Below are 13155 nucleotides of genomic sequence, written 5' to 3' on the forward strand. Positions count from 1 at the left end.
ACTTAAAAATTTTAATTGATTATAAAGTTTTAATTTAATTTCATAATTTAAATCTTAGTAAGAAAGTAAAAGAAATCAAACTAGATTCATGCGATGCTGGTTGATCTTTTACCTTAATGGATTAGTTACGACTAGCTGGAGAAAATATATTAGTTGCAGAATGGATGGTTAATTATAGAGGAATGAATAGAGGAAGCTATATTTTTGGTAGATCAGTTCACAACCAAAGAATTGAACGATTATGGAGAGATGTTTATCGTTTAATTCTTAGATTATATCATGATGTTTTTATTCATCTTGAAAGTGAATATGGATTAGATTCAAATAATGAAATACATTTATCTCTTTCAAGAAAAATAGTTCCATTCGAAAAATGCACTTTATTAACACATTACTAGGTCAAACCAAAGTCCCAGGATGAATCAACCGGCCAGAAACCAGAATATTCGGCTGCTTTGGAGGCAAATCCAATACCGACCATGGCTAATTCTACAAGTTCCGCCAGTGATAACCCCGTTTCTCAAGAACAAATATATTAAAAGAACTTTTCAGCATTATGATTTATACATTCTCACAGAAATATATGGGATATCCAATAATATTAACAACGAATTAACATATATTTATTTCATGAGCAAGGACATTTATAAAGCAAATAACCCATATATCAAATTACTAAAAATGCTTTATTTTCAATTGACATGAGTGGTTCACAGAACAAAAACTCTTCCGGTCAGTCTCAAGCTAGCAATGAAGACGAAAGGAAAATTCGTTAAAATTCATTATAAGGACATTTTAATATTTTTCATAATTGGCTTAATTTTGATATGAGAAAAATTATACAGGATTATAACCAAATTAGATTTGAGTTGGACCACAAAAGTCACAATAATTAAGAGAATATACAATAACATTCAAAATTATTATTATTGTTGGGCTGTTAAATTGAAAGAATTACAATCAGTCTCAGATCGTAAAATGACATTTGATGCTAAAGAACAAAATCCAGTTTAAGGATTATAGATAGAAAAGAAACTACTATATTCAGTCTCAATGATAAAATGACATTTGATGCTGAAGAACAAAATCCAGTTTAAGGATTATAGATAGAAAAGAATCTTGACTCAAATAATGATAATTACTTTTCAATATATTGTGATTAAATAGTTCTTTGGACAAATTTTTGAGAAAGAAAATTCTTAATCATGGATTAAACTTAATAATTTGACAACATATGACAGAAATATTTATTAAATTAATAATATATTAGAAGAAAGTATTAAAAAGTACTAATACTATTTAATTCAAAAAACAAATGTCTTACATACACTTATTTTAAAAGATAGTACTTAGTTTATAGCTCTTGAAAAAAAGATGAAAATTTTATCAAGAATACCATAATATGGAATTATATTTAAAAGTTTTTAAAATCTTTTAGATTTATTTATATTCATTCATATAGATCTTTTCAAAAACACTTATTTTTACTGCTTGTATCAGCATTATTATCACACTCAGATAGGAACAGCGTCAATATTTTGAATCATCTGGATGATGTTTAGGGTCAGAATTACAAATCGAACAATTGAGTTATGATGTAACAACTAAAGAGAACTCATTGTCATGCTTATGAGCATAGTTTCAAAGTTTTGTCCTAAAATACCCAAAGAATATAAAGGACATTATCCTATAAAAAAAATTCTGGAAACAACTCCGATAAATGATCATTTTTCTAGTTTTTATTCCGAAGAAACTCAGACATATGTCATTTTTTTGAAAAATTTTATATAGGATTGCGTCAATTGCTGGAGTAACGATCATTTTGCTAAGAATTGTAAAGATGATAAAGTAAAAGAGCCTTGGCTATAAAATTATTTTATATTTGTCTGGATAGCGCCCATAGGCTCATATAGAATAGTATGCTATCTGTACGAGTATTATGGCTATATATAGTATAAACAATAACAAATAAATATTGTGGATGTCAAAAACTCTCAGATTGGCAGGAGAATTAATGAATAATTAGAATTATAGAACACAAATTAAGTTTACTCTTTAAGACCTACTATACTTCAAATAATTGATTACTTTACTTTTGGAAACTTAACATTGCACAAACTGGATATTAAAAATAATAATTATTAAAGAAATAATTGCTTTAACTGCTGGAGATCGGACATAGAGTTAACGCATATAATCATCTCTGTGGCAAGAATCTTCCATAATAAAAAGTAAGGTTTAAAATATTTAGTTATTATGATATTTCTTATTTATTAAAACTCATCAAATCTATAGCTTTTTTTAATTTTTAAGAATTACATAACAGATAAAAAAATATAAAATTAGTGGAGACCAACAAACATGGGAACAAAAAGTTTTATTATATTAGTTGATATAACTATTGATATAATTTTTTGAAAATAGGCATTCAAAAATTTTTTTACATTGAATTTAATAACAATCGATGACTTGATTAGAGATACTCAGAACTCACTGAAGTCTTATATCTTCATGATGACAATTTTAATGAAAAAGAAAAAAATTTTTTTTTTTTACTTCATATTATTATTATTGTTTTTCGAAAGAAAATGCCACCTATTACTCCCAATCAGATAGATACCCTATATAGAAAATTCTCTAAAATATGGCACTGATGACATTAAGATTTGATGACATTAAGATTGGATATTTGAAAAATATTTTTCAAAACTAGAACATCTCCTCACACCATGATGACTTTGAGATGTTTTGCAACATCTATCATTCATTAGGTGGCGTTTATATTCGTCTTGGGAAGTATATGTGGACTCATTGCAGAGTCAGTTCCTGTAAACTCTAAACAAAAATACCATTGATAGAGTTATTAATAATGAAAACACTAAGTAGAACTCAAAAGAAAGGCAGAGAAATTAGATTAATATCAAACAGTTTTTTCTAATATTATTAAAATAGTTGATAAAATTTTAATTGAAAAAATTGATAAAATATTTAGATATTTTCTTTGAGTTATGTATGCCGAATGTTCACGATTATACTGTAGTCAAAGAAGATAAAGGCTATGGAGAGAAACTAATGATGGCATGCTTTGGGTCTGCAAAATCCTTAAACTGGAGATGTGAAGTTAAAACCTTAAAGGGTATAATATAGTTAGAGAAAGGAAGAAAAGGGATTTCAAGGAGCAACAAAAGAGAACATTTGATTATCATCAATTTCTGGAAGTCAAATCAGATTTCTTAATTAACTATCTTATAACTCGAATACTACAACAATCCTTAACTACCAAACTATCTCTAACTAAATCAATCTTTAATGTTATAAACAATTTTAATAGACTTTTAGTTATATGATAGTAAACAATTACATTGAAGTAAACAAAACATTCTTGATATCAGCTTCTTTCTTTTATGTTATTTATGTTATTCTTTAACCTAAGAATTCAATTAATTATGTAAACTAAAAACCGATTATAGTCATCATAATATGGTAGGCAAACTTCTGGGAAGACGTATCAAAGAGAGTATATAATGATTTAAATTTAATTATACCGCTCAATACATTAATACCTGCATAGTCCTTTAATGCTTAAACAACTTCAGTTTTTTTCCAAGAGTTAAAAATTTTTCTGCTTTTCTTTCGATAATGACTGTAGTTTGTTTGCATCATTCTTATATAAATTAGATCGATCAAGCTAAAATTATTTCATCAATTAAGATTTTACAAATTGATTTAAAAGATTGTGAAATATTGCTGTAGGCGAGAAATAAGTATGAAAGATAGATTAAAAATGAATAGTAAACTATATTTATGAAAAAGAAACAGTCAAAGAAGGTTTTTTTTTTATCCTGAATATAATGTTACGACATCAAATGCAAAAGTGATGGAGAATTAAATGTACAGCATTTAGTTTAGAAAAAAACTAAAAGTTTATAGTAAGAAAATAATAACTGGTTACTTAATAATATTTCTTAGGATTTTTATACAACCAAACCTATTAAATGATGAAATCATACAATGATAATCCTACACCTTTATATAGTGTTATAGTAATATAATAATTTATTTACTAATAAATTTATATGCAGGAGAACTTCTTAAGTCTCATTATTTCATTCAACCCATATTCAACTTATACTACAAAAAACTAAATCTGAGGATTAATTAATAATGAAAAATTAAACAAAGTTAGACCAATGGACTTTAATCTTATTTTATGAATTCAAAATATGACTGATTGAAAAATCCAAACATTTATTTGCAAACAATACACAATAGCTAAATGCTAAAAAGTTACTCGGGGATCCGATCTGCTGAATTCTTTCCGCTGATCACTTGTCCAAAAATTTCGCTAAAGAAATTTTGAAATTATCGAGTTAACTAATATAAAAGTAAAGAAACAAGAAATCTGGATTCTAGTAAAGGTTTAAATATTATTTTAATTGGTATCAGAAACTATTAAATTAATATGGATAGGATAGTATGGACTACTACCACTGACTATTATCAACTACCACTATCTGATACGGTAATATTACCAAATGCAAACTCGTGGCTAAGAAACTTTGCAAAAACACATTCATTATCTTCAACATGTCTACTGCAATTTCAATATTGAAGAAACTGCAATAGAAATTATAACAATGAATTATTAGAGCAAATTCGACCAATGAATTTAAGAATTTATTACAAGAATTTATTGATCATAAAGTTTAACATGGGAATGTTTCTAGAGGCTCCTTTCTTTGTGATTTAGATTTTTGACCGTGTTTATTTGATTTCGTTGATTATCTGGTTTATTCTTTTCTCCAACAGTAGCGTTTAATGTTAAAGAGGTTTTGTTAGGCAATTCCATATTCACAATATAGAATAATATTAATATTAAATTTGCTGAAATTTTATCAGTCATCATTGCCATTGGTAACATTATAACACACCATGTCGAGCTTATAACTATTTCGGACATGGTTTAAAAAACTATTTTAACATTCAACCATCAAGGTTGTTGTGCTAAGTGTTGGGAGCCAAATCATATTACCGCAGAGTGCAGAGGAACTTGAGTGGAAACTCCATTAAAAACCAAAATACACAACAAACTGATATGATTATGATCTATTAGCCAATGGAATTATTAGTGATAATGATAATTTAATATTAAAAAATAAGAATATGTATAAGAAAATATATCTTAATATCAACAAAAAATATCAATATAGTTAAGGCAATTTTTTTTTAAAGAAGAGTATTCATATATATTATATACCATTGTATGAATAATGAGGTATCAAAAATAACAAAGAATAACTAGAAATTAATGCAGGAAGAAAAGCTGTTAATATTATGATAAAATCACTAGATCTAACAATTTTATCAGAAACACAATAATTTTGGAGCGGATAAGGCTGATAAAGAAATTGAATTTTTTTACTACAGAGATATGGATCGTACATTTTTCTCGTGAAGATAATCTTTTATCTTCACCATATTGGCCTAGCGAAGAGTTCCAAAAGAAAGGTCTTAATGTCATACTGGCATGATGAAGAATTTAAAAATTTCAGAATGAGTGCAAAGTATTCCAATAACGCCAATACTATTGAGAAAATTTCAGATCTTCAAATCCTTTCTTAAAAATTTTTTTTTTTTAATCTTCTTTTGATAAGGTGTTTTTACCTTCTTTTGATGAAGATGTTTTTACCTTCTTTTGATGGTGTTTTTTATCTTCTTTTGATGAAGATATTTTTTTCTTACTATTGTTTTAATGAAGATGAATTTTTTCTTATAAAATAGAAACTTGTTACCTAGATAATTATTCTTTATTTTTTGGAGATGATGATAATTTCGCCGGTATTGTGTCTTATTATTCCAGAAGAAAATTTGGATAAAATGGTATACAAAAAAATTGAAGATGATTTGGAGAAAATCAAATTTTTCTACCAATAAAGGATTGTCTTATTTTAATCTATACTTTTATGACAATGAGTCCAACAATTTTGATGTTAATGAGAATTCTAATAATGAAAATTATGAAGATTTTATACAACATATACAAAAAAACTACAAGATTTTCTCAACAAAATTAGTGCGAAAATGTGTTTTATTCAAAGAAATCCAAATAACAATATACCTTATAATTTTTTATTGAGTTATGGTCGTTGCAACATTACTGCTAATTTAAATATAGAAATGGAATTATTTCCTTCTCCTATTTCTACATAGTAAGGATTATTAAACTTTTCTTTCCAATATGATAACCCATGTCAACTAAAATCATTTTCTATTCTATAGGTATATTTTCTCTTTAGAATATAGCTATGATTTAAAGAATTAATAACAAAATTTATATTTAATTTGTTTAAATATACAAATCAAGACAAATGTGCTTATTGTCTCTACGTGAAGCTCTCTCTCGTACTGAAAGAGATATGCTAATAGAACAATTAAAAAACTATGCAAGATGAGTTATTTTTATGTAAACAAGAGTTAACTAAAGCGGACGAAAAATATGATGCTCTACAAGAATGATTTCTTCGTGCCAAAAGAAATGCTGGAAAATGGAAGATAAGATCGAGGAAATGGAGTGATATCAAAAATTTAAATTATTAATAATAGCCAATATTTTAAAAGTTAATATCTTGAATCAGCAAGCAAGCAAGCAGAGGAAGAGAATAAGTAAACTTCAAGTGAAGAAAAAATAACAATATTTTACAAACTGCTTTAATAAGATGATTAAAACATAAAAGCAATTAAAATGAAAGATAATTTATTAATTAAATACAAGATCAATCTTCAATCATATCAAGATACCCAAATTAAAGAATTGATTTGAAAAAAAGAAGATCAATAAAGTTATTATAGGAAATACTTGATCCTTCATTTGTGTTTGATAACAGAGAATTCGACGTACTGGTACTGTTATATTCACATCTGATTGACTTATCATTTTCATAATTGTTTATTTTCATAAACGTAAAGAACTGGTTTAACAATAACAGACTGCTTGATACGAATGATACGTCGCACAACATTCAAAATTCATTAAAATGTAAAAATATCAAATAGCAAATTAGCCGATATTATATCAATGATCAACGGGTACCAATTATTGGTTCACTTATCAGGATGTTCGTAACTCGTAAGTATACCATCTTTATTTTTTGTTTTCGTTTTCTTTTAATTTTAAAATCGGATTGTTTTTCCTCTTTTTTTTTAACCTAATCTATATTATTTGATTATTCAAATCAAAAAAAATTACAGGGCAAAAGCGAAAGAACTTATATAAAAATTCATTTCTTTTTTAGTAATTTAATTATATAATTCAGTTCTGAGTTTTTGTTATTATTGTAAATGGGTTGTTTAAAGTAATCAGAATTATTTAATTACAGTTAAAAAAAAAATGAAAAAATGTCCAAGTTGATATATTCTCATTTTTTAATTATGAAATTTTTTGACACGACAATTATAACATATGGAAGTTGCAAGAAAGGTTCAGGAAGAAAATTGCGTACTGAAACAAAAAGTTTCGATATTAACTAAGACAGAAAAAGGAGCGGGTAAAGAAGAAATCTTAAAATAGCCTAAGTCTCCTAGGATCGATAATAACTCAGCCAAAACACATAATATATTTTATAGATGGCTCCTAACAAATTACAATCTGGTAAAATTGTTGAAGAATATTAAAGACCAATCATAATTATAATTAGATAGTAAAATACATTTCTATCTTCTTTATCATCTTTATCATTCAAATTCTATAGAAATTCCAGTATAATCAATTACTCATAAGGAGCATATATTAGAATTTACAAAAATATTATTATACGCACCAGTTAATTTTGATAATAATCAACTAAATTAATGATTATTCTTATCTGAAGGTTAAGGTCTTCATTCCTTCGGTTCTAAACATCAAAACTCAAATTGAAGAGTTAGATACTAAAAATGTAATCTTTTTAAGAGGAAAATTTATCATGTGCACCGTTGCAAATTTTTCGCGCGTAGTCGATGCATAATCAGATTATATAAGCGAAAGCCAACATTTTTCTTAGAATAGTTCATTATAATTAATAAATCTTATCGTCTTAATCTCTAGACTCATTCTTTATTCATTTTATCCAACTTCACTTTTCTTCCCATCTAATTTCCAAACGAATTTGATAGATAATATGTTAGCTTACCATCGTGTCTTTTTGAAAAGTTTGATCATAACGATTTTCGCTATGTAGGCGACATATTCAAATTTTCTAATGAATTACGTTTGTGAAATAAATGACACTTATGCATTCAATTTACTGACAATCATTTCACCGAAAAAATTTCTCTGCTGACAGGGTCATTTCGGATAAAGTTTTCGCCGACGATCAATCAGGGAATTTAGGTTTAGAGTTAAGGTTTTAAGTAAGGGAATAGGATTAGAGTTAGAATAAGGTTTAGGATAATTAGATTATCCTGTGAAATGATGGGCGATGAGATGAACTAAGACCCTCATTAGCAATATTATTTTATAGCACGTATATAGTATATAGTATATCTTTATTTCATTATTAAGAATTTCCCATGAATAATTTTGTATCATTGAGTTAAAGAATAAATACTTTTAAATATAAATTTTTTTTATTATTAAAATTTTTTTTAAATTGAAATATTTTTTTAAAAAAAAGTCCTTTTTACAAAAAAAAACGCTAAATTTAAATTTAGAAATTATTAATTTTTTTTTTAACAAAATAAATTTAAAAAATTTAACAACAAAAAATTACATAATCACACAATCATCGTCTTTTTTACCATTACCATGACCATTACCGTTACCATTTGATCCAATATCATTTTTCTTTTTTGATTTTGCTTTACCTTTCCCACTTCCTTTACCACTCCCCCCTCCGTTGTTGTTGTTGTTGTTAATATTATCTATACTAAAATGTCTATTATTACCATACCAACTCGAATCCGCCATATTTGAACTCGACGCTGCCGATGCCGATGAATCTACACTATCCGCTATTGATATTTGTGAATTTATTGAGTCTTCTTTTTTGGCTTTTTTAACAAATCTCCGTTTTGGCGGAGATGGTGTTAAAGTTGTTGGTAAACTATTTATTGGACTCGTTATTGTAGGAACTTCTGTATCTGATGATGTTCCTATACTATTTAGCCTTGGAAGTGGGTCATCAATCTTATGATTTTCGAAAAAAAAGGGTGGTTATAATATTAGCATTTGTTTAAAAATATGAAAATGTATATAGTATGAATGACGTACCAATCCAAGCGGAATATATCTTATCAAGTGATTATTTAATGTGCATGGAAATGGTGCATTTGGGGAACATTTCGTGTGACATACCATATTACATTCTTTTTAATTTTTAGGAATTTTTAAAAAAAATGTAAGTTATTATATATTTGATGGTAAATTAATAAAAAATAATTATTAACAATTAAATACCTTCACACATGACAGCGTGTTTTTTAACAGTACTTTGACATATCTTGCATGTAACGGCTAATAAAAGAAGGGGGAAAAAAAACAATAATTTTAAAAATGATCGAAAAGTTAATTTTCAATTAAAATTTTTTTAATTAGTGATGCATATGATAAAAAAAATTTTTTACTAACGTTTGCCAAAAGAGTTCTTTACAAATCGATGCGGGACCATAGGAGTTGCTGCTAATAATTTTGTTGGAGTAAGAGCAACATTTGGAGAACTAGCTGACTTTCTACCAATTGTTGGGGTTGTTGATTCCGGTTCTGTAAGAGATTCATTATTACTATTCTCTATGATAGTATCATTAATATTACTAACGTTGCTAAGTGAACTTGGATTAAGTTCAGATAGTTTAGTATCAGATGTTATTCTTCGTAAAAATGGCAAACTTTCCTGGGTTCTCAATTCTTTTAACGCCCAATTACTTCTAATCCAATTATGTTTAAATAAATCTCGAGCAGTTGGCCTCATTGAAGGTTTCTTATGAAAGCATTGTTTAAGAAAATCTGTAAGATCATCAGACATATTTTCTGGCAAAGGAGGACAATCATCTTCTACTATTCTAAATAGAGCTGTCATTGCAAGAAGATCTGAATATGGAGGCTTCCCTGTTAATAATTCAATAATAGTACAACCTAAAGACCAAATATCTGATGCCGTTGACGCTCCTTTAAGTTCAATTACTTCAGGTGCCATCCAATTTGGTGTACCCGCAACTTCAGTGCTAACATGCTCCATCATTTTAAGATTTAACGAAACACCAAAATCTGATAATTTAACATTCCCATTTTTTGTTGTAAGAATATTTGCTGCTTTAAGATCACAATGTACAACTTGCTTTGTGTGTAAGTATACCAAACCCTCCAATATTTTAACTACATAAGAACCAACCAATTTCTCTGGAAAAGCTCCAAATGATTTAAGTGTATGTAGAAGGGAACCGTTTTCCACATATTCTAATATAATGTTAATATGATCATCAGTCATAATAAATGCTTCATATTTGACGACACTTGGATGAGAAAGTGATTTTAAAAGTTCAACTTCATGCATAAGTTGTTCAATCTCATCAGACATTTTCCCCTCAAGTTTAATTCTCTTGACAGCAACCATCTGCCCTGTACCTAAATGTAATGCTCTGTAAACTGCACCAAATTGTCCTTTTCCTATACAGTTACCTAATTGATATTGCGCAACTATTTCATCATCATTTTTTAAAATCAGTTTTTCTCTAGGTAAATCTCCGGAAGAACATGCTCCGCTCATACTTTCACGTCTCTTATAATCAGCATAACCAGGTATCTTATCATTTTTGTTTAATGATATTTCCGAAGTACGATCACTCTTATAACGAATATGAGTTTTTTTATGCGATGAATTACTTCGACTCATAGGTCTTTCTGATTTTGTTGGAGCTGGAGGAATTGGCAAAGGTGCAAGATCTTCAACAAATTCAGATTCAAGTTCCTCATCATCACGTTTTTGATCCACATATAAATGGCCCATTGTCACACTTTTTCGTAAACTAGGTTTCTTTTTTTGAAGGGTCGTACCGGAGTTTGATTGTGTATTATCGGTAACATTACTTTCTGTTGATACTTCAGATGTTTTTAAATCTGATGCGCTAGAATTTTTATCGTCCGAAGGATGTATTATCGAATTTGGATCGATATCAAGTGTTTTTTCTGATTTAGTGGGAGTTCTCTTATTTTTTACGAATATGTTATCATCATCATCATCATCATCATCATCATCATCATCGTCATTATTTTTATTTTCATTGTTATTATTGTTATTGTCATTGTTATTGTTATTATTATTGTTATTATTGTTATTATCATTGTTATTATTGTTATTATTAATATTGTTGTTGATATTACTATTAGATATCTCGCTCACATTTAATTTTTCCGACTTTGTCTCTTTAATTGAATCTGATTTTTCAGTTTGTTTAATGTTTAAATCTTTAAATTTATCAAATATTGGTTGCTCAATTGAAACATCAGAATTACGACGAACATATTTCCCTTCAACAGCGCGCTCAATTGCTAATATTGTAGCTATCACCTATAATCATATTCGAACAAAGGATGAATTAATATAATTAATATAATTAATTTAATATTTTAAGAATTAACATACTATGAATAATTTATTTTAAACGCACCCTCTCCATATGTTTTCCTTCAAACAAATCAACAGTTTGAAACAAATCCGAAGAATGTAGCCCAAACTAGAAAATGATTATACAATTGGATTAATAAAGTTTACGGAAAATAAAAAAAGAAATTAATAGTAATAAAAAAAAATATATATATATATACCTTACGAGCCGCGTTCAAAAAATTACTAATATTTTCCATCTTGATTAAAAAAAAAATAAAAATAAAAAAACTTACTTAAATAAATAATGTGAATAATCAATTAAATTAATTCAAAAATATTTTTTCTTTCTTTTTTTTTTTCGTATAAAAATAATTCATACCTTTACAAAAGGTAAATCTTTTCGACTAATTTGTGGTATAACATCTGGTTGTAATTTATTCATTAAACTTTAAAAAATTGTAATTGAATAATAATAAAAATAAAACAATGATTATTATATTAATTATATTAATTATTTTAATGAAATTTTGATCTAATGTTACTTATTTAATGGACAACATTAATAATAAATATTTTATTGGTAACATACCTGCATAATAAAACACCGTCTTTAAGAATCTCATGCAAGTCATTTCCAGATAATTTGGAACCTAATGTTTGTTCAATAAATTCTCTTGCAGCTTTCTGATTACTAGAATATCGTTCCTCCCGAAGAGATTCGAACAAACGATCTGTACTGATTGAAGGTTTCCTAGATTTTTGAACAATAATACGGTTCGGTTTTACAGTAACTAACGAAAGTTCTGAAGTCATATTTATGTATATAAATAAAAGGAAAGTAACAGTCACTCTAGAGAAAGATAAAATTCTCGAGATAATTTGTACAATTGCTGGAACAAGTACACTCGATAAAGTTTCCAAGAAAACAAATTCGGTTGCAAATTCGGATGTGTATAGTTACACTGCCCCACCATTCGCCAATCACATAAGATTCTTTCAGCCGACAAATCTTGTACGGTAAAAATTATTTAAAAATTTCTTGTAAGCCAGAGTTTATTAATGATAAATTTATTAATTTATTCCCCTGGAAAACTAATTAAAATTTCAATTCAAAAGGCAAAATTTACATGCTGTACATCTGATTTTAAGCAGTTTAATTTTAAAGATGATTAAAATGGTCAAGCAGATGTACGCAGATATGTACAAAAATTGTACAAGGAAGGAGTCCATATGGTTTCCCAACAATCTACCTTTGGGAATAACTGGTAATTTCAATAAGAAATAACTTGTGTTCCAGGAATCGCCAATCATATTCCCATTAAGTTCACGTGAATAATACATTATTATGTCGTAAAAAATTAATGTACTACATCAGTACATCTGTACATTCTATATAATTTATAGAATTCAAGGGGTGGGAGTAGGGGATACATACTATACTATTTTACTATTTCTAAGGGTATGAATACGGAACTTAAGTTTAAATACAGATAGTTAGATAGTTTTTGGTAATAATTATTTAATTAAGTTATATATTCATAATCATTAAGAGATGAATATATAAACTAACTATGTC

General features: G+C 27.3%; 2 protein-coding genes across 2 annotated transcripts; both read right to left on the reverse strand.

Moving 5' to 3' along the window:
- Positions 1 to 4723: 4723 nt before the first annotated feature.
- Positions 4724 to 4960, reverse strand: OCT59_024717 (uncharacterized protein; the record flags this gene model as incomplete). The annotated part of the gene is made up of 1 exon (XM_066133449.1): positions 4724 to 4960. One exon carries the CDS (start codon positions 4958 to 4960, stop codon positions 4724 to 4726), a length of 237 nt encoding a protein of 78 aa, XP_065991628.1.
- Positions 4961 to 8572: 3612 nt separating this feature from the next.
- OCT59_024718 (uncharacterized protein) lies at positions 8573 to 12643 on the reverse strand. Its single transcript, XM_025315288.2, has 8 exons — positions 12169 to 12643; positions 11959 to 12025; positions 11798 to 11836; positions 11641 to 11706; positions 9605 to 11540; positions 9434 to 9490; positions 9248 to 9342; positions 8573 to 9163 (listed from the first exon to the last, which is right to left on the reverse strand). Exons 1-8 carry the CDS (start codon positions 12390 to 12392, stop codon positions 8744 to 8746), a joined length of 2904 nt encoding a protein of 967 aa, XP_025183216.2. The 5' UTR covers positions 12393 to 12643; the 3' UTR covers positions 8573 to 8743.
- Positions 12644 to 13155: the final 512 nt, after the last annotated feature.

Source organism: Rhizophagus irregularis, chromosome 5 (genome assembly GCF_026210795.1).
Source record: "Rhizophagus irregularis chromosome 5, complete sequence".
Taxonomy (NCBI): Eukaryota; Fungi; Glomeromycota; class Glomeromycetes; order Glomerales; family Glomeraceae; genus Rhizophagus; species Rhizophagus irregularis.

What these genes read in the sequence shown, in the direction of transcription:
- OCT59_024718 (XM_025315288.2), bottom strand. Translation starts at nt 12,392, where the DNA reads ATGACTTCAGAACTTTCGTTAGTTACTGTAAAACCGAACCGTATTATT. An exon ending in AAGGAAAACATATGGAGAGG is followed by an intron (nt 11,541 to 11,640) that starts GTGCGTTTAAAA and finishes ATATGATTATAG; the next exon opens with GTGATAGCTACAATATTAGC. An exon ending in ACACGCTGTCATGTGTGAAG is followed by an intron (nt 9,343 to 9,433) that starts GTATTTAATTGT and finishes AAAATTAAAAAG; the next exon opens with AATGTAATATGGTATGTCAC.